This window comes from Microplitis demolitor, chromosome 4, assembly GCF_026212275.2.
Source record: "Microplitis demolitor isolate Queensland-Clemson2020A chromosome 4, iyMicDemo2.1a, whole genome shotgun sequence".
Classification (NCBI taxonomy): domain Eukaryota; kingdom Metazoa; phylum Arthropoda; class Insecta; order Hymenoptera; family Braconidae; genus Microplitis; species Microplitis demolitor.
In genome coordinates, this window is record NC_068548.1 from 22,206,572 (window position 1) to 22,228,869 (window position 22,298).

The following is a 22,298-nucleotide window of genomic DNA, read 5'->3' on the forward strand; positions in this document are numbered from 1 at the left end:
TCAAATTCTTTTTATTTTTTCGTAATGTCAAGAATTTATTTTTTAAAAATTTATTTTTATTGAAGACTGATAGAAAATTGATTTTTTTGATTAAAAATTCTAATCGAATGTAATTTTCATTCATATCAAAAAATGTGTTTCGATTGATTTTCAACTCTGGGGATATAGAAATATACACTGTTAAAAATTTCTGTGTAAAAATGGATCCGAAGAATTTTTTATGACCGTGTAGTGTAAAAAAACGGTGTAAGATTCTCTCGGTGTAAATTTTCCATCCGTGTAATTCTAACACGGTGTAATCGACTTTTTTTACTCTATTCCGTGTTTCTCATTATAATTGTGATTAATTAGTATTATAATTTAGATATTAAATAGTATTTTGAAAAATTAAATATTTTTATGATTAATTTTCTCAACGCTAAATTATCATGAATTATAAATTTGGCGGTGTAAAAATTTTAAATTCACACCGCCTAAATTTAACACCGAATTTGGTGTAATTTTCACACTAAGACATTTACCTACACCGTATCCAAAAATTTTTTACAGTTTATTCTAGGCCTTTCCTTGGGAATACCGGAATTTCTGTCTAATAAATTCCTACAATTTCAAAATCTAGTTCTACAGGAAATTTCGCACAAAATGACATGGAACTGAGTTGTTTTTGTTCATTATTAAAATTCCAAAGATTCGGATGCATTTAATTCCATGTCTATTCCAAATTTTTTCCAAGTTAGATTGGATTTATATTTTAGTGAGAAATTATAGAATCGATTCTGAAATTTTTTCAAGATTGTGTTGACAACAGAATCTATAGATTGGAATTTTTTAAAACGAAAATAAAAATATGTAGAAAAACAACAAAAAGAGTAAAAAATAAGCAACCGTGGAGAACACAATAATATAAAGACGTAAATCTTTCGAAGAATTTGAATATAAAAACATGTTTTTATTATTTTATTATCTTATTATATATAAACTTTTCGATAAGAGTTTTTCTAGGAACGTAACACGCAATTGTGGCATTGAAAATACACAGGTAGGAACTGAATGTCTGTAGTCCGTTTATTACTTTAACCTACTGGCATTTAAAAAGTTGTATTCAACACAATTCTCTCGCCTGCTCTTCAAACAGCCCTCGAGTTAAAAAAATATGATGATAAATATTAAGAACGTGAGTTAAAAAAGTAGTGACTTGACTGAGTTACAGAAAAATTTCGTTGCATCAAGTACCCAAGTTTCGAGGAAAAAAAGTAAATAAATATAAGGGGTCAGTTACCTTAAGACCGGGAGCATTTCTTACTCCGAAACTTCCGACGAAACTAAACGAGGAAAATAAAAATAAAAAAAAAAATTGAAGGTGTTGATGAAGGAGACTTTGAAGTGGTGATTTAAGACATCACATAAACTTATCGGCGTTCTCGCGACTCAACTTGTAGCATCCATTTATCGAATTAATGTAATCTGAGTGAATTCGCCTCGAGCACGGTCCAGGAGCGTGATAGCGTTTCCAACTTCAGGATTAACTGGTTACGGGTATTATAAACTTTTCAACTCCAATCAAAGCGCCCAGTGACCGCTCTTTGAGTTTAATATTCACGATGCCTTTATAGCCTTTACTTCCATTCCTTTATTCTCTCATAGCCCTCTTCCGCAGGAATTCCTTTATTATCATTATTATTATAATTTTATCGCTATTCATTTATACTAATTCACTTCCGGTCTTAATATTTTTACATATAAAACAAAACGTAACATTATTGTATATATATAGAAGACATTAATCTTTATCCCAAATCTGAAGGACCGATTCATAAGTAATCAAAATTTGCCGCCGGCGCCTGTGTTTGTATTGTTTTTTATTAAAAAATGATTTATGATTGAAAAGTTTTTTAAAACGGTTGCATATTTCAGTTTGCATTCAGAAAATTTCTTACTGTGTTTTTTTTAAATTTTAAAATATTAATTTTTTATATTGTCACTTTAATAAAAAAAATTCACTGCTTTAGGAAAAACAGAGTAACGAAAAGTATGAAAACGCAGTAGCAGTCATTCAATTATTTATGTGACCTTAGAAATTATTTACATGCTTATACTTGCGTTGAAAATAAAACTTTCTACGGAGTCATTTTTTTTTTATGTCAATAATTAAATAGTTCGCAGTAAACATTATTTCATATTTTTCTGTTTTAAATTCAACTTTACAACTATAAGATTTTATGACCATTTTTAATTTTTTTAAAATATTTGAAACAAAAATTTGACAGTATAAAAATGTTAAGAAAAAAAATTACAAAAATAATTGCGGAAATCTAAAATTAAACGGAAAAAATTATCGTCGAAAAAATTTTGATCATCGAAATTAGGTTCAAAATAAATTTCATTATAAATAATAAAATTAAATATCAATGTCATAAGTATTGAAAATAAATTTTTAGTAGTAACAAATAATAAAAATCATCAAAAGTACAATACTAAATTTTATTACCCCTGACATTTAGAATTATTTATTTAAATTATCCCCATTAATTTAGCATCGTAAAATTTTGACACGAATTAATTAAAATTTTATCGACCCGTCACGAGTGTGCTAATTTAAATATATATATATATTTTCGTTCAATAAAATAAAAACATATTAAATCACGTTAGTATCAGTGTCTAAACATCAATCACCACGAACCTTTCACTTATCATTTAAACATCAGGCGCCAATAAATCAATAAATTCATTCTCAAAAAAATACGTTGCGATAAATATTTTTGAGATTCATTTTTAAAAATTTCTCCTCAACGAACAAGAGTAAAAATAAGAATAAGATATTCTTTATTATTATTTTTAAATACCATCCACTATACTTAACCAAACGAGGATCCTGTCTTATTCTTGTTAGTCCTCTCAATCTCTCCCCTTTCGTACAGTTCAGTATCTCGTTTACGTGCCTCCATGTATCCAACAACCAACAACAGACGTAGTATAGCACAGATGAGAGCAGTATAGCCAAGTGTAGCCAAAGATCTCAAGCGGCTAAACCAGGCTAAAGTAGCCTTATGATGTTCCACAACACAAGCCATCTCCGCCTGCCAATTTTCTGTAGAAACAGGCTCTTGCTATACAAACGCCTTGCAATAATCCTACTAAATAAGTGTCTACCCATAAATATATATATATATACATGAATATATCCCTTGTCCGTAACGAAACGGCGACTACTCTTAGCTCTCACGTAAGGCGTCATTCGACAAGTAGGCTTTAGGCTTTTTAGTTTTTGCTTTTGGCATCACACTCTCAAATATAACTCTCGGTATTGAGTTCGCGTGTGTATTGTGGGCGTTTACTTTAATGCGCATTTATCTTTACGTTACAAAGACCTTTCTATTGTATTGTATTATAATTTTTATTTCTTATGATACTTTTTTTTTTAACCTTATCCTGAGCTATCATACACTTGTACAGCAATTATTTACCTAACGCCTTTAAATATTACGTGAAAATGTCTGTTTTCATAATTTATCTTAATTATTCAATTTAATGAGTTTTGTAGTTAATTAAGAATTATGGTAATTTTTATACATAATTTCATTAATGATATTCATTCTATAAAAGTGTGGAGTTAATTTTTAATTAGGAAAGACTTGACATTAATTAAAAATAAATGAATTTATAAATAGTAATTATTTAAATTTAATTAATAAAAATTTTTACTTCTTACTGAAGTCCAAAGTATCGATAAAAAATTACTAAAAAATTTTTAAAAAATTAATTTTGTTGGAAAAAATTTTTCTGTTTATCAGCAATTAGTTTTCATCCCTCATTAAAAATTTTAAATTACATAATAAATGTAATTATAATTTTTTGAAAATAATTATTTGTACTGTTGTGTAGTTGATTTTCATCCCTAAATAATTTTCACGGGTCGTAAATGATAAGGATTATTTTCGGTAATGGGCCGCAGGATTAAACAAATAAAAAAATATTTAAAAAAATAATTTGTAATCTGAAAGCGCGCGCAGCATCCCTCGTGATTCTCAGTGTAGCGTTCTCTGATCGCGAAGCGTACTCGGAATAATATCGGCAGGTGGGGAGGTGGTTAGTTTGGAGGCAAGTACGATTGGCCGAGGACCACGGTAGGGGAGTTGAGCTTTCAGGGAGGGACTTTGACTACTCGTACGTCGTGTGATCACGCTCAGTTAGCGGCGAGCCGCCACCAGAATCGTGTGTATTTAGTGTCCGGCTATCAAAGTCCTGATCTACTGAATCTTCGCGCTTTTAAATTCAAAATATCTCGCTCCAAAAAATGATTCCTAAATAAAAAACTTTTTACCCCAACAAATATAAAAATATATGACAAATTTTCTGGTAAATCTTTCAGTAAAAAAATGAAAAATTGAATAAAGTAAAAAAAGTTATTGTGAAATTTAAAAAAACTTTGAATTTAAAATTTTGAAAATCAATAATGGCGGCAATTAAATGGACGATTTTTCAGACAATAGTGGTGTTGATTTGTATAAATTATGTTAAATGTGGTAGTGAAATTTACGCAAAAATGTACTCGAGCCAAGCGATCCCCTCAGACCCCTGTTACGACGAAGATCGTCCGCGACGTTGCATCCCCGACTTTGTAAACGCGGCATTCGGTCGCGTTGTCGAGGCGTCATCGACATGCGGTACCGGTGGACCGACACGTTACTGCGATGTCCAGGAACCCCATACGGGTGTCACAGGAGTGGGTCAATGTCACGTCTGCGATGACACAACACCGCGGCGGCGTTTTCCCGCGAGTCACCTTACAGATTTAAATAATCCAAATAACGTCACCTGCTGGCGCAGCGAGCCCTTGGTTTCCTCTCAGAGCTTCAATGCCCCACCAGACAACGTCACTCTCACCCTTTCACTGGGTAAAAAGTATGAATTGACGTACGTTAGCTTACAGTTTTGTCCAAAGGCTGCCAAGCCAGACTCAATAGCTATTTATAAGTCAACTGATTATGGTAAAACATGGCAACCGTTTCAGTTTTACTCATCCCAGTGTCGTAAAGTTTACGGGAGACCAAATCGTGCGACGATAACCAAAGCTAATGAACAGGAAGCACGTTGTACTGACAGCCACAGATTTACTGGGGGCGATGGACTGGGACCCGCTGGTAGAATCGCCTTCAGTACTTTGGAAGGCCGACCGTCCGCCGCGGACTTTGATAACTCTCCGGTGCTTCAGGACTGGGTCACTGCTACGGACATTCGGGTTATTTTTAACCGGCTCCATATTCCCCAACCGGAGCTCAGTGCAGAGGATCTGGGGATCGAGGAACTGACCAAGCGGGAGCGCGAAAGGGAGGAGAAGCTCAAGAACCATAAGAATAATTTGCTGCATGGAGGAGTTGATCCTCATGTCACGGTCCTGCCGTCGGTCCACCAGGTCCTGTCACCCCAGGCACAGGAAATGCACTCAAATGACGCTTTGGATATCGAGGAGATGAATTTCCAGCCGGACATATCGCCCACTACTATTGTTATGGCGACCAGTGGAACTGCGCTGGCTCATCACTACGCCGTTTCAGACTTGGCCGTTGGCGGCAGGTGCAAGTGTAATGGACATGCATCTCGTTGTTCTATGGGTAAAGATGGTGAGGTTGCTTGTGAATGTAAACATAATACTGCTGGTAGAGATTGTGAGAGATGTAAACCTTTTCATTTCGATCGACCATGGGCCAGAGCTACCGCTAAAGATGCTAATGAATGTCAAGGTAATTTTTTTAGCTTTATTTACTTGCTAGCAGGTGAGATCGAACGAAAGTTCTCTCTGGATATTTGAACTTTGGTAGGAAAAAAAATTTCAAGGGAGAAATTTTAAATTATAGATTTTTTTTAAATTTTAACAAAATTACCCCCTCCCCCTATTTTACCGTAGAATTCCTCAGAGTTGAAGCCCGAAAATTTGTTCATCATATTTTTGAAAAAAAAAAAAAAAAAAATATGAAGAATTTTTCCCTCATATTTAATTGCTGTCAAGTCTGCATATTAATAAATAAATATCAGAGATAATTAATTTAAAAAATATTTATAAATTAATGTGAGAGAAAGCAATTAATTTAGAGTGTAGTGAAGAACATTAATAGAAAAATCGCTGACGTAATAAAGTTATAAAAAAGGAGAATGATATGAAGTAGATATGGGTGATGTATAAAATAATGAAGACTATTAAGTAAAGTGGCTTTTGGCATCACACGATGACGATCTTGACCTCTTTATCGTGATAACACCACATATAATATATATACCGTATAATACTGATGCAGGAAAGAAAGATGATGTTAATATAAGCTAAGAGCTGGCTTTGTAAGCGTAGTGAAAGATAATTGATCCCTTCAGACAAGACAACTGATCGAGACGTGTCTGATAGCTTACTTATTTTACTCCTCTGCCTCTTAAATGCTTAATTAAACTTTTTTATTCAATTCCATTATTATTTCCAACAGAGTACGTGTACATTAGATGTCTAATATCGGTCTAATGACAAGTCTACCCGAGTCAAAAAACTAATTGGATTTGTCTCAAAGTTCTCAATGAGGTTTTTGAGGATCGATTTAGAATTTTAAGAGTGACAACAGTAAAGTTATCTTAGTTTAGTCTTCAAAGTAGTAGTTATGACCCATTCTACCACTTTGAGAACTTAACGAGAGTAACATCATCGAAATTAGAGCCTCGAAAGACTCAAAACATATAGGAATTATTTTATTCACATTTGAACCTCGAAAGTCATTCGACGTATTCTTACCCCTCCCTTTTCTCCCGAAAATTTTTAAAAGTACGAAGCATAACTTTCCATTCGTTGAAGATTTTAAGGTCATAGATCTCATAGTTCTCATTGAGGATTTTGAGTACTGAAGTAGAGTTACTTTTTGAGCGGCAAATAAAATATCAAAGGAATTGAGGCTTTTGAGAACTAAACTATAATTTGTTTTTTGACGGGACATATTATTTTAAAGAGTTGTGATTTAGCAAACACAGTACATTACGGACATAAAATTCTCACTAGAATCTTTACGATTCAGCTCGACGTACTTAATTCCCAACCCTCGTATCTCGTATCAAAACGTCTCGTACGCCCCCTCGCGTATCCTTAATTCGACGCGGCGAACCGTGTACGGCGCGAAGGTATCCCGAAGCCGCATCTCTCCGAAATCAAAAGCCTCGGCTGGTGTACTCGACTAGGGTAAAGCTAAAACCACCCTCTCAATCGCTTCAAATCGATAAACAGCCTGCAAACCTCTACAAGTGCATCTGCAAAAAAACAACAGCGGAAGCAGGAGGCAAAAACAGAAGCTGATAAACTTTTATTTTATTTTTATGCGTCAACCAAAACTTTCCCCATTTACTTAAACTTTAATTACTTTCGTTAATTCATTAGACACTTCAATTATATATTTTTTCAAAATGTTTTCTTCAAAATAACTTTTTTTACTATGGAAATAAATATTTCTCTAATATTGAACTCAAAAAAAATATATATAAGTACAAATAATGAACCGAGTGCATTGTGATTGAAATAGTTGACACAGCTGACCTCTCGAAATTTTTTTTTTTCTGAATCAAAGCAATAGGAACGTGTATCATTTAGAATAAATCCCTCTCGATCATACATACATATATATATAAGTATAGTGAATGGAAATATTTTTCTACCTGGCGTCCATGAATGGCCTGTAGTTTTCGAATTGATCGGAGGAAAAGTGGCCGTTTTTCCAGCAGCATCAATTTGCTATTGGTATTGAGGCATTTGCTGTAGGCACTATTGGTAACGTACCATAACGCAGTCTATATTTGTTTGAATGTATATATATGTATATGTGTATGTGTGAAATCGAACAGAGAGTAGAGATTTTACCACCGGCTGTCCGGCTTTTTGGATTCACAAAAGACCGGTCATAACGACACATTGACGTTAAAGTGAATTAAACGTCGAGGGTTCAAACCATTTCCGGATCGTTGTCTTCTTTTTTTATTTTTACTCTAATGTGTCGATTAACACGACATGCTAACGTATAAATGTCAATATTAAATCAAACGTATGTATAGATATATAACCGGTTAAATTATTGACGTTTAACGAGAATCAATTTTCCAATTGATTTAAATTGATGCGTTGAAAATAATTTCACTTTATAAATCCTATATCGTTTATTACATTCCAATGCGTTATCTAACCATGTGTATAAAAAAATTTCTTTATATATATAAATATATATGTGGATTATTTTTTTGGTTTAATAATAAAAAGTATAAGCGGAAACGATGAAGCTCGTGAAGGCAAGCGAGAAACGCGCGTCTCGACGAATTAAATTACATTTTAATTTCGCGGATATTTCATTCGCGTTTCGTCGCCTGACTAAGCGCCAAATATTCCGTAATTTACATTTTAAATTGGATACTTCTTGCAACTCGGGCGTCACCGGTTTTCTCTATCCCCTGTGCTGATAATGTGTACAGCCTTTCCCCTATAATACCCACTTTTTGCTGATATCTGTTATTATATACGATTTAGTTTAAAAAATTTTGAATATTTTACTTCCCCATCTCGGTATTCAATAATCTCTTTTTTTTTTTTTTAAGAGAAAATATTTTTAAAAAATTTAGAAGATATATCTATTGAATTTTTATTTTGTTTAAAAATAAATTCTTAAAAAAAAACGGTTAAAAAATAGAGAAAAAAAATTTCATAGTCCAGTTGAATTCTCAAGGATCGATTGCTCGATTTCTCTGGAATCCGGTGATGCTATCAAGTAGCCGGGTGGATCCGCAATCCTTCCTTGGAATTCACAATCCTATACCTTCATAAATATATATATACAGAGGTATACACATATATGTATATAAAATAAAATATATAGATACGAACAACGTGAGTGAAAAAGAGAGGGCGAGAATAAGAAAATATCCACCCTTCTCACCATATATATATATATATATATGTATGTATGTACAATAAATATCTTGAAGATTCCCATTGGAGTTCGATTGTCGAGACACTCGAACACTGGAGACTTGGATCTCTCGTCGACAAGCACTTATCGTATTTTCTTCCGACTCGTCCTCATGAAATTTATCAGCTCGTCGAAAGCCAAACTCTGTTCTTCTGTGCCAAGTAGCTTTCTCATCTTTGCAAACATCTGGATCAGGAAAACAACCCCCTTGTTACATAATAAAAATTCCTCTCTCTTCCACCTTCAGTCTCACTGTCAGCCTCGACCTCTTGATCTTGATCCTCACTCTCGATCCCAATCTCTCATCCAAGTAATTCCGCGAATTTTTTAACAAATAACTAAATCAACTAAAGAAATGACCAGACCGTATTTAATGTGATTCGAGCTCGACCGCGAACTATCTTCAGTCTACGATAATCAAAATGGAATATGAAAAAAAAAAAAAAAAAAATAATAATAATAATAATAATAAGAGCCTTTTTTTCGACTGACTTATTCTTTTTCATATCATCCAGCATTTTATTAATATTATTTTTAGCTGCTTTTCAAGATCTCAGACCCACTTCTGTTCGGAAAACGAATCACGACCGAGGTTTTTAATTAAGTAATTATACACGCGCAGCGGGACACGCCGCGTTTCGTGTCGAACGCACATGCAGGGAACCTGTTAGCCACAAAATAAAATTCAAAAAAATTTTAAAAAACAAAAAAAATAAATATATATATAAAAGTTTGCTTTAAGAAGAGCTGAGGCGCTAAGTTTTTGTTGCCAGCCTGTTATTTTGAGTATAATTCTATACCAGATCCATAACTAGCCTGCATTCACGTCAGTTACGTGTTGAAAACAATGATAATGTGTTAAAAAATATTTAGTACCCGAAAAGAATCACCTTGACCAGTCTTTTATTTAAATTTTTCTGCCAGCCACTACTGTCTTTAATTTTTCTTCGGGCATAATACCACAAAGATCCGCGTGAATGCAAACCTGAACAGAGTCTGAGCGTGTGTCGAACGCATGCATCATGCATCTTCCGAGATTGCCCTCTGTTCATCCACTTTACCTTTATCTTTCTTCTGTATTCTTCTCTCCCTTTCCCTCTTCATTCTTAACTTTTTTCTTATTCATATATTTTTATTTTATACATTCACATCCTCTATCCCCTCTAGCCGGTATTTTTGTACTTAACACGTCCTGTCATAATTTAAAAATTTTAAATAAATAAAAAAAAAGCCATATATTTTATTTACGGTTTTAATTCATAAATCGACAATAGAATAAAATATTTATATTTATTAGCGTGAAGAAAAAAAATAATGAAATTGAATTAAAACTTACGAGAGAATGAAAAATAAAAAATAAGGCAACATATAATAAATGCATGTAAGCAAGCTGACGCATTGGTTTGCCGAATAGCGCGGCGAGTTTAAAACCACTTACTCTTTTATACGACTCTTCACAAGTCACGCGTTCGCGTATAAATAAATCGCGAAACCCGTGGCTGCCACGCGGTCTGCCGTAGTCTGTCTCGAGCACGCACGTCTTTTCTCAACTCACCCGACTTATATATCTGTGTAATGTTGATGCATGAAGACTCGGAGCTACAGTGTAAGCTCTTGTGCTAAATGTTTGTACGTATGTACCATACGTAAGTGCATTTATATGAGTAGAGTACGAATGGAAGTGGAGAAATTGCGAGCAGAAAAAAAGAAAGATAAAAAAATAAAAAGAGTGCGTATGAGGGCACGTTGGAACGTCGCCCGAGGACCCGTTTCATCCTCAACTCTTACTCTGTCTCTTTCTTACGCTCGGGTTCATGTTCGCGGTCTCGTTTTATCGCGACTCGGGATGTTGGCGGCGCAGGTGCTTCCGCGGTCTCCGTACGTTTTCCTCTCGCCAGCCAAACTACATGCTGTGCTATAGAGTACATAATACTCTTAACTTTAAAATACACGAGTACACTGCACTAATATAATCAACATTTTCTCGGTACTACCCACCGCAGATGTAATTCAATATTTTTTTTTTTTTTTATCACATTCATAATAATCATTTTTTATTTTCAATATTTTTAATGCAATAATAATAATAACGTATACTTATCAAATTGAATTTTTTTTTAATCTTTGAAATAGAATTTCCAGTGAAACTATAGATTTTAGAGAAAAATGTTTAAAGCAAAAATTTTAGGAAATTTAATTTTCTATAAAAAAGGTCTAAAAGTCTATTAACGTATCTCTGATAGTTTTGAAGTTATTTTGAAAATAGATAAAGAGCCAATTTATTTAAAAATAATTCAAATTTAGTTTCTGAGTTCAAGTTACAATTTCGTCGAAATAATTAGACGTACGTGAAAATCTCGTAAGACCTTTTTTGTAGAGAATTTAAGTAGCTACAAAATTGTTCATGTGTGTTTTTGTCATATATGTAATAGTTTGGTCAGAATTTTGATTTTTTTATACTAATTTTTTAAATGTTATTTGAAAATAATAACAATAATAATATTAATAGTAATAATAATAATAAATAGTTAATATAAAACATTTGAAACCAGTTTGAAAATAGAGGCTGAGTTGGGGATCACCATAAATGGCATTCGTTGGGAATTCACAATCGCCTTTAAAGAATAAACACCATGGAAGTAGCTTTTGCCTTTTCCATGCTACTAACTGCAACACTTCTTGCTTTAAGCATTTCTTCCTTTCATTTTTATATTCTTATATTATATGTATGTATTGTATGTATAGTATACAGTATACAGTACATATATATGTTTGATATTTATTTTTATTTTCATTCTTTGTATTCTTCTGCGTAGCCCTGTCTCCGTTGCTTTCTTGCATACGGTACTTTTCCTGGCCTCTTTTACTCCCTTTGATTCCGTCCATTCTGATCATCATCTCGCGTCATCCTTCGCATCTCAATAGATCACTGTCTCTATATATCTATAAGGACACTCGACATTCCGATTCCATTCACGCTTGCATAGAATAACAATTTTTCCTTCAGATAAATAAATTGTCAGTTTTTTTATTATTTTAATTATTTCATTTCTTCGAAAGTAATTTCAATTTTTTGTTTTTTTTTTTTTTTCGTAAAATAAAACGATTCATTTTGACATTTATTAAATTTAAACCCCGCTAATTTTAAATTTAAAAAATTTTATTATTTCAAAAAATCACTTTTTACTCCAACAATTTTCACCAGCTCCACTAATAAAAAAATTCTTCACTATTATTATGATTCATACAATATTTGACTGTGGTGCAACAATTTAATTTCGTTTCGGTTGAAAAAATTTACAAAAAAAAAAAAAAAAAACATTACGCCAGTGAACGAATAAGAGGGTATGTAATATTATCGTCAGAAAATAAGATAAAAGCGTCTCGTGGGAGAGTTTAAACAGAAAACCTTTCCGTGTATAACGACCATGAGTTTACTGGCACGATGGTAAAAGCGAGGCAAATCGGTCTCGGTCTTGCTGACTATAAAATCGTCACTGAACCACAAGATGAGACGCCTCCCAGTCGACATAATCCTCGTTTAGCAAAAATGGAAATTTGAATAAAAACCTTTCGCAGACTAAAGGCCTTAAGACTAAAGATCACGGTGGTATCCAAGTAAACGTTTTCTTTCTTCGCGCGTCTGCTTGCTAATTGGGTTACTCTTTGAATGGCCTCGGAATGGCTGAAAGTTAAGATAAAGCCTCGTCGAGAGATGTGCTATAACTTTATTTTCCTACATCTCATAACATCTATCCTTATGCTCTTGTTTATATTTATTTTTATTATTTTATACTCTTGTCTCGTCATCGTCCTCGCTATCTCTTCATCTCTCCATCTACCGTTTTTTTTTATTTTCCTTTATTAAATTTGCTCCATCGCTGCTCAGTTCCTTATTGCAGAATAAAATGCATGAGGTCCTTTTGCTTTTATTTAAATAAAATTTTTATTCTATTGAACTTGATAATGTACGTAGTTGCTAACTTTAGTAATCTAAGATTTGAATATAATTTTCTTTTTTTTTCTTATTTTACTTTTATGACAAATTTTTTTTTAGCTGTTGGATATGAGCTGTCTTTATTCTTAGCTCAAGTTAAATGAGAGTAAGTTAAGTTTAGTGGGTTTCAAATATAGTAATATAATATATAATATATAGATATGTATGAAGAGGTAGTAGTAAAAGTAAAAGAAGTTGGCTGGTTGGTTGCCGGGTTGTATTGGCTGGCAGGACGAAAATGGAAAACTGATAAATGCTGAAAAGATTTGTACGTACTTACTTTGTGAGGATATATAGATATTGAAGAAGTTGGTTGTACGAATGGGTCATATATATATATATATATATATATATGTATAATGTTGAGACGGTGGCGAGACAGTGAGAAAATAAGTAAAGAGGAAAATAAGGAGGTTGATATAAAAATAAAATAAAAACAAAGTTAAAAAACTAGTAAGATGGTCGAGAAGTTTAAAGAACGTGAAAAAAAAGTTGAGTTTAGTAAAGTTTAGTCTCTGACTGCTTAATGGACCGTGAGTGTCATTTATTATCGATTGGGGGTGAGGAGATAATAATGAAGAGAAAAATAAAATCAATTATCTATTAAAACTTTGGAAAATTTCATTTTTATTTTTTTTCACTCGTTAATTAGTTTGTTAATTAATTATTCATTTAGTATGGAAATAATTAATAGAGTTTTATATTTTCAAGCCAATTAATGAGGATTTTTTTTAGTAAAAATGTAAATAATTAATTTATGATATTTTTTAATTCAAGTAAAGTTTCAGGAAACGTCAAAAAATGAAATTTCAAAATTATGAGTGTTTTTTTTTTCTTGTAAAATAATTAGTTATTTAAAAAAACATTTTTGAGCTGCAAAATGAATTCAAAAAATTTAAATACCTCAATTAAAAAAAAAATTACGTCTGTCATTTTTGTAATTCTTTTAATGACAGCAATTTTTTCGTCTGTATTAATTGAGATAAAAAAAAGTCAATGTATTGATAATAAAAAATAAATTAATCAGTGGCAACAAAGTGATTATCAACTTTAATTAAAAGCGATTACTCAAAAATAATAACATGACATCAATTTGGGTGGTGATAAATAGAATCAAGTAGGTGAGTATAAAGCGATTAAAATGATCAATTGAGTAGTCTCAGGTAGCTTTTGAAAAGCAAATAGATATAAGCAACAAAACAGATAAGACGATCGGAAAGTTAGTTCAGTATTAGGCTCCGGGAATTGAGTCTTGAAACTTGAGCAGCAGCAGCAGCAACTCCACGGAGGAAATAACTAGCGACGCGGAACGGTGGCAGACCGCTTTTACCCAGGACTTGGATAGTTTTCGCCGACGTAGTACACAGTCGAGTTATATATCTCGTAGCATGAGTCTTGAATCCTCATGGTGGCAGAATCCAGCTACTCCTCCGTCTGCTCTTTCTGTCTCCATTCCTCTGATACCAACTTTAAGTATATGTATAGATTATATAAAATATATAGAGCGCTAGTGCAAGGGATGGAGTTTCGTCGGTGAGGTCGGATGTCGCGTACTTCCTTGATGCGCTACAATGCTTATCCTCACGCTCTTCTCAACTCACTTTACCTCTGTCTAGTCTTGATGTCTTTGTTTTAGTCAGTCTGCTATAAATATATATATACATACATACATACATACATACATACATACATACATACATACATACATACATACATACATACATACATACATATATATAGTACAAAAGTACTTTCATACAAATTTGGAGACCCAAAATTGCGGTTAGACCGCCGACTTAAACGATTAAGACGTTGATCAAAACTTTATTATAAATATAAATATATATATATATATATGTATATTTGTTATTTATTTAAATCCGAGTGAGTGGATTTATTTGAATAATCAAAAAGTTCGTAGTACAATTATAAACCTCGTGTAAGTTTACAGGTGATGTGCTGTTGTCTGTAATAAATTTTCATCAAACAACTTTCTCAACCATTTCAACACAAACTTTTAGGTAATTACTTTAATGTTAATGTCATACTTGCTTAATTTTATTTCCCATGTTTGTTGTCTGCTGATTTAAATTTCATTATTTAATTAATTAAATCCAAATTTAACCCGCGGGCCTTTAATAAAATTTATAATAAGTCCGTCTTATCTTCATTTTGAAAAATGATGACATTTGTTATTGTCCGTGTTTTTAAAATAAAACATCACGAAAGTAAGCTCGTTCAATTTCCGATGCTTGTTCGTCTTTTTATAAATTTTTTTGCTTTATGTCTTTCGTTTTGACTTCAACCCACCGGTACCTCACTGGGCACGCGTTGTAGCCGTGCATCCTGCGGGAGGTCGACGAGCAGACTCGTGGGTGTCCAATAAATTGGTGAGGTGGGACGCCGTATGTTATGTATTGTCTCAGTGAAATTACTCAAGCATCAAGTGGTCGCGATCGACGTCGCTGTGAAACATTGCAGCCACTTGTCATATAATAGATATTATTATCTTTTCCAATTACTTATATTACAGTACTCAACTACCTACTGTAATCTCAATAAATAAACATATAAATATATATACATCATATATTATTTTTAATAACTTAAATATTTATCTCATTACAAGCCTAAAAAATTTTTTATCTTTACTCATGACTTGTCAGAGTATCCATTATTTCTTAAAACCATATTCATGTCAAGACTATATGTATATACATATATATATATATATATATATATATATATATATATATATATATACAAAGCTAAGCTCAAATACATTTTGTCACTGTTATTTTTGTGTGGAGGTGAAGAAAAAATGTTTTTTTACTTTTTCAACAGACGATGACTTGACTACACTCGACACTCGGCACTATACTATAAAAAAGATAGAGAGCCCAATAATACATAAGTCTAAAGTCTCTTTGGTCTTTGGATTCGGAGACTAAAAGACGACCTTAAGGATATAAGATACCTAAAGCGGAATATTAACGATAAATAAATATAACAAAAAATTAATAAGCATAAGAACAAGGAAAGAGTTTAAGTTTAAGCTTCCAGGGAGTCCAATCCAGTCGTTAGTCATGCGCAAAGGTCTCGTGTTGCCGTTTACACAAGACCTTTTTTAGCCAAGACCCAAGAAAAATTTATATTAAATATCCGAATGTTGCGCGCACGCTGCAGTTTGTCATAACATTTCATTTAATTTAGTATCAACGGCGCCTGATTCTCAATATCCCGCGTTTTTTGTTGTTACTACTGTTATTATTATTTAAATTGGTTTATTTCGGGGTTAAATTCAGCAGGATTTGCAATCGGTCTTGCGCGTATGGGCGTCCAGCTGTTGAGATTTATTTTATTCTGTAAACAAATCTCTTAGTGTGGATAGTTTGGGCTGTAGGGAAGAATGGATTGGATTGGATTGAATTGAATTGAACTAAGAATGGAATGAATTGGATGGGAGGGAATGGAAGCAACCAGTCAAGTGGAAGTGATCTTGTTCCCAGAAAAAAAATATATATTTCTGTATGATCATACGGAAAACATTTGTTAGCAATAGAATAGTTTATTTTATCACTTCGACACTTGTTAAAGTTTTCTGTTTGTGTTTAAGATTTATATAGGGGTTAAGAGTATAACAGGAGTTTTGATAGTTTACTCACTTGATCGCTCAAGATGGTTTAGCTTGATCGTGAGTATAGACTATGATTCGAGTAAAATAAGACGTCTACATAAACGCACGCTGTGGAAATTATTCCAAGTGTCTCTTCAACGTTCCGATGCGAGATTGATGACGAAGTCAGTTGGAAGAAAGTTTACACACGATACTTCCGTTCAATAAGTCGATATCACGGTACGTCTACTGACATATACACATATACATAGTAAATATACATATACATATATATGTAGATGTATATGTATATGTACAGGTATAGACATCCATGTGACCTGAGGTCTATGACTTTGCTGTAGAGGCTTGCACTTATTTCTCAAGTGTATTATTTTTCTCTTTTACTCTTCTCTGGTACTTTAGTTTTGCTTGTTCTCTTCGTTTTACTCTCGACATATATTATATAGACTTAGCTTGCTTCCTCAGCCGGAGAATCACGGGAAATTACTGTCTGTGCGATGGATAGTAACTATGAGCGAGAATATCAGGTGAAAATCATTTAATACTCATTCAATTTGTTGCAATATATAGGCTAGAGTCTAGACATTTATGACGTTTATACAGTATAACCCTTTCACGGTCTCTGGAAATTACTTTGTCTATAAATATATCCTATAAAAATAGAAATAACTTTAATGAATATTTATCTATACATTATCGATTTCAATTACCATGGAAATGTTTAGTGCTTTTTTAAATATATTGTTAATCGGCTGGAAATTTATATCAGTCCATGATTTTAATAATGAAGTAAATAAGTTTAGTTTTCGATTCTCTGCCAGGTGGCGCATTGTCGCAGTTTTCTCACTTTTAGTTCGATCAAAATTCATAATATAACCAATTAGAGAAAGCAATCAGTTTTATTTGAATTTTATGAGATTTTTGACTTTTTTTTCTAAGCACAAATTATGTACGATAATAATTATGTAAACATCAATAAAAATTATTATGAATTGTAATTTACAAATAAAAAAATTATGATGCTATAAGTGACAAGACTTTAATTTACTAAATCAATAAAAAAAGTCCATAGATTTTAGGACAATATTTTGGACTGTATATTTAAAAATCCCAGAGAAATTTGTAGAAAGACTCGACTATTTAACTCTGGTGAACAAAAAAAATTGCAAAGAGTTCTGGTGATTTTAAAATAAACATCAGAAATGTCGGTCCCTGCAACCGGAATAAGTTAAAATAAAATAAAACGTAATTTAAATAATATTTGTACAGTAATTATCCTACAAGCTCGTGTAGCATTTAAGGAAGAAGCTAATTAATATTTGAATGCCGTATAATTATCTCGAAACATATATAATATAATATCGACTCGGGAATCAGCTCTTGGCTCGTAGTCTCTATTAATGTCCAGCACTCAGTGTCCAGTGTGTGTTATTGTCCGGTGGTGCAAGTACGGAGGAACAGTACCTACACTATGTTGTATGGAGTATCAAGTATTACAGTATGCAGTTTGCGGTGTAGAGTACGTAGGATGCGTAGAACAGGATCGTGTATGCGTGGGTGTTGGCACGTAAAGTGCGTACCAAGACGGGACCACCCGTGGCAGTGGTTATCGGTACGTCAGGGACGGACCACCGCTGGCCTTGTGTGCAACTTGTTATTTCTTCCTTTTATTATTATTCAGTCTTTCCCATTCTCGGTCTTTCCTTATATTCATTCATAAATACACACTTTATAATAACAACACACTTACCTACTCCTTACTTTTTACTTTTTACCCCTTTGACGGGTCTCAACAATAAATAATTACCTTTTCAAGTTCTTAAATTAACAACCGCACAAGTATTATTTCAACATTGGGCATTACTGCGCGGAAATTATTGATCATTCTGCATTCAAACATTTAAACTTACACTGTACATATATTTATATATTCATGTAAAAAATACTCTATATTTTTTATGGCATATACATGACCCCTATTCATATTTTTTTATGTTTAATTATTATTATTATTATTATTATTATATACTTCAATGAATTCAAATATTTTAATATATAAATGCTGCAGTATAGAGAAATATAAATTACGAGTTATTTTTAATCAAAATTCTGGTATAAAAAAACTGCAGTAAATTAAAATCGCGAATTTCATAAAATAAAATATACAAGAGGTAAAATGGGTCATTCAAAAATTTTTAATTCAAAATCAGTTCAATCATTTTTTTTTGGAGTTTCATTAATATTGAGACGACCCATTTTACCCCATAGTTTTTTTTCAAATTGATTTGGAATATGGCCGTTTTACCCCCTTGATTTCAATATCAAATTTTTTTTGTTTAAAAATTATTTAAGTAAAAAAAAACGATACTCAAGTTAGCCGACGTCGCATAAGTTTTGAATTTTTTTTATAAGCAATAAATCATAAAAAAAAAAATTTTCAAAAAATTACACTTATAGATTTTTCAATTTCCTACATATGCATTTTTTTAGATTTTTTTTTTTGCATTTGATTCGTTAAAAAAAAAATTCGAAAATTGTTAATTGTCTTCTACCTTCAGAATCATAAAAAAAAAACTAATTTAGGTGAAGTTTTCAAAGTTCAATGAAAAAAAAAATTTAATTGGCATTAAAAATGTTTTTTGTATAAATCATAGTACTAGTGTACTTGAATAAGTTCTTAGTATAGATCCCTATGGTTTGAACCGAGTTGGATGCCAATAGTTGGTGCCAACAATATCCCTGAATGACAGTCGTCGTTTTAACAGTCGTATTGAAGTAGTAAAGCTGTAAGTAATGTCAGTAAGTAGTAGTAGTAGTTGTGTATTTCATCCAATTCTCGGTGGATATACTCAACATCTACACTCAACTCTCACATTCTACATTCTACCCGTTATCTACAGTCTATAGCTCTATAGCTTCTTCTGTATACTATCCGACAGCGGTAGGACAAACACACGAGGCTTTTCACGGGCTTATTGAAGGTGTCGACATAGTCCCAGCCAATTTTCATCGGAGAACCCGTCGGCGAGAGGTGCCAACGCCGCTGGAGTCTATTGTCATCTCAATAGCCCTCTGAAAACTTGGGACATCAACTTTTTATTCCTTTGTGCCCACCCATGCTCGTCTATCCGAAAGAAATAAAAAATAAAGAAAAAAAAACTTGAAGACTAACATTTTTTTATTTGCTTGATAATATTTGTACAGCTTTAAAATAATATTTCTAACACTTTTATCCGCTTGTTAGAACTTCTATTGAATTTATAATTTTTTTTTTTTTAATTTTACTTGATACGGATTTTTGAGAAATTTTGTCGAAATTTGGTAACAGAAAATTTTTGAAATAACTTTTTATTTATTTGTTATTTTTATTTACTACTGGACAAATAGTACCCTTGAGTTTTATAATTTCGTTGCAAAAATATTGACTTCGAGATTAAAAAAAAAACATGGGCGATATTGCAACTGAATTGGAGATAAAAGTGTTGTAATATCCGGTACTGATGCTTACTACCCTCGGGCGTACTTTTGTTAAAAGTTGCTTGTGTACTCGCAGTACATACACGTACACATTTTTAAATAAAATAAAATATGTGTTATGTGAAAAAAAAAGTTGAATTAAATTAGGAAAAAAAAAAATAAAAAATGTATTTTAATTTTATTCCGTAAAATAAATGAGACCGGATTAATATTTTATAGAGATTAAAAAAGTCGGAGACAGAAAAAAAAAGTAAATAAAGTAAAAATTGTCGAAACAAAACCGGTGAATGAAATCACTAATTTTTATATCAACGGAAATTAAACTTGACACATAACTCAGGCCTTACCGATACTAATCCTCATCTCGGAGTTTAACGGATGAATGCAAATAAATAAGTAGGGTAGAATGACGCGAGTTGAGTTTGATAGGCGTAAAATAAATTAATTACTTGGTAAAAGAATGTACCAGGCATATAAAATAACAAATAAAATAAAAATTAATTTAATAAAAATAAAAAATATATAATTTATATAAAATAAAGAGTTGCCGCGAGGCCGAATCCCGGATTATATTTTGCACGGATTATATCTTGCTTTATTTTTTATGTGATATCAAGCAGATCCGACGAGTGCCCTCGGGGGACTTAAATACTTGGTTGTATTTACTGAATTTTGCTCTCATTTATTATAATTATTATTTTCATTTTTATAGTTTTTTTCTAATAATTACACCGAGTAAAAACAACCCCACTTTAAGTTTTTTGAGTTGATGTTGATTTTATATCTTTGTTCTTTTGAAATCTTTTTTTTTTTTTATTATATTAGAGTGAAACCCACACTGTGAAAAATTGGGAGTAATTCGAAGTGATTACGGATTTTATTTGAATCGAAATTCACTCCGTCACTCGGAGTTCCAGAGTTTTAGAAAAAAATTACTCCGAATACGGAGTAAATAAAGAGTTTTTTTGAGCGGAGTGATCTGGATTTTATTTTAATCCGAATCACTTCGATCCAGACTCTTAATATTAATACAAATTCCATTTCGAACTGAATTTTACTCCGAACCGGAGTTTCATTATTAAAATAAATTCCCCTTCGGGTTGAATTTTACTCCGATAAAATAAATTCAGGTCCACTCCGCAATTTTTTTCTAGTCCAGACTACAGTAGTTTCGATTTTTCATTCATACTCCAAATTTTATAATTTTATTCAAAACTTAATTTTGGAATTTCGAAAAGAAATTCTAAGATATTAAAAAAATTCCTTTTGAAATTTTTCGAAATATTTTGAAGGTTCTAAAATTTATGACAATATTCTACACTTTAAGAGTTTTGAAATTTTTGAAAAAACGCGCCAACTAACTTATGGTACATTAGTAAAATGTACATTACTTTAAAAAAAACCTTTGATATAAGATTGTGGTTTTTAGACTCTAAGTAAAGAGTTTCGATCAAGAATAAAATACATAAAACAAAACTCTTCGCTGTCTTTTACTTTACTCAACTCAACTCAACTTAAATTTCCTTTCCTTTTCTCTGTTAACTCTTGATTCGATTTTCTTACATTAAATCTCAGTTACTACTGTCTTGTTGGTAAAAAGATTCAAACCCGAATATAAGAATTTATTTACTTTCTTAAATCGTACATTACATTAGTGTTTGCCTGTTCGTACTTATTTGTGCACGCGAATGTGTGTGTTGTATGTATATGGATGTGATTTCTTCGAAAGTCTCCCGTCTTGGATTTTATAAATTCAGTTTGGGTTCTTATACATTCAAGTATATACATATATATATGTAAAACTATCAATTTCATTTTGTTGGTTCAAAAAAGCATACCAGCACAGCGAGAAGTAAGTAAAGACTTGCTGCAGACAGACGCCGAGTAGGTGAGAGACAAAAAACAAAAGTTACAAATAAAAAAAATAAAAAAAAAAAGTTATGAAGAAACAAACGGCGTCGTAAATGTTTCCAACCGATAATTTATTGTTCTCTTCACACCCCCAGGTCTTTTTTCTCTTATTATTATATTCATTTATCTATTATTTTTCAATAAAAATTATTTTAAACTCACACGTCATAATAATTTGCTAATTAATATATTATTTATATTAATATTTTAAATTAAACGTTTAATATATTTTTTATTATCAATGTAATAAATTTCAAGATTAAATTTCTTGCTAATTAATTAATTTATGAGCTGA

The 22,298-nt window shown here is 32.0% G+C and overlaps 1 protein-coding gene across 1 annotated transcript in view; it reads left to right on the forward strand.

Moving 5' to 3' along the window:
• The first annotated feature begins 4,208 nt into the window (after nt 1-4,208).
• LOC103577425 (netrin-1) overlaps nt 4,209-22,298 on the forward strand; it is an 85,982-nt gene continuing 67,892 nt past the window's right edge. The window contains exon 1 of the mRNA XM_008558049.2: nt 4,209-5,744. Within this exon, the coding sequence (XP_008556271.1) occupies nt 4,457-5,744 (1,288 nt within the window). The 5' untranslated portion in view covers nt 4,209-4,456. The remainder of the gene's footprint in view (nt 5,745-22,298) is intronic.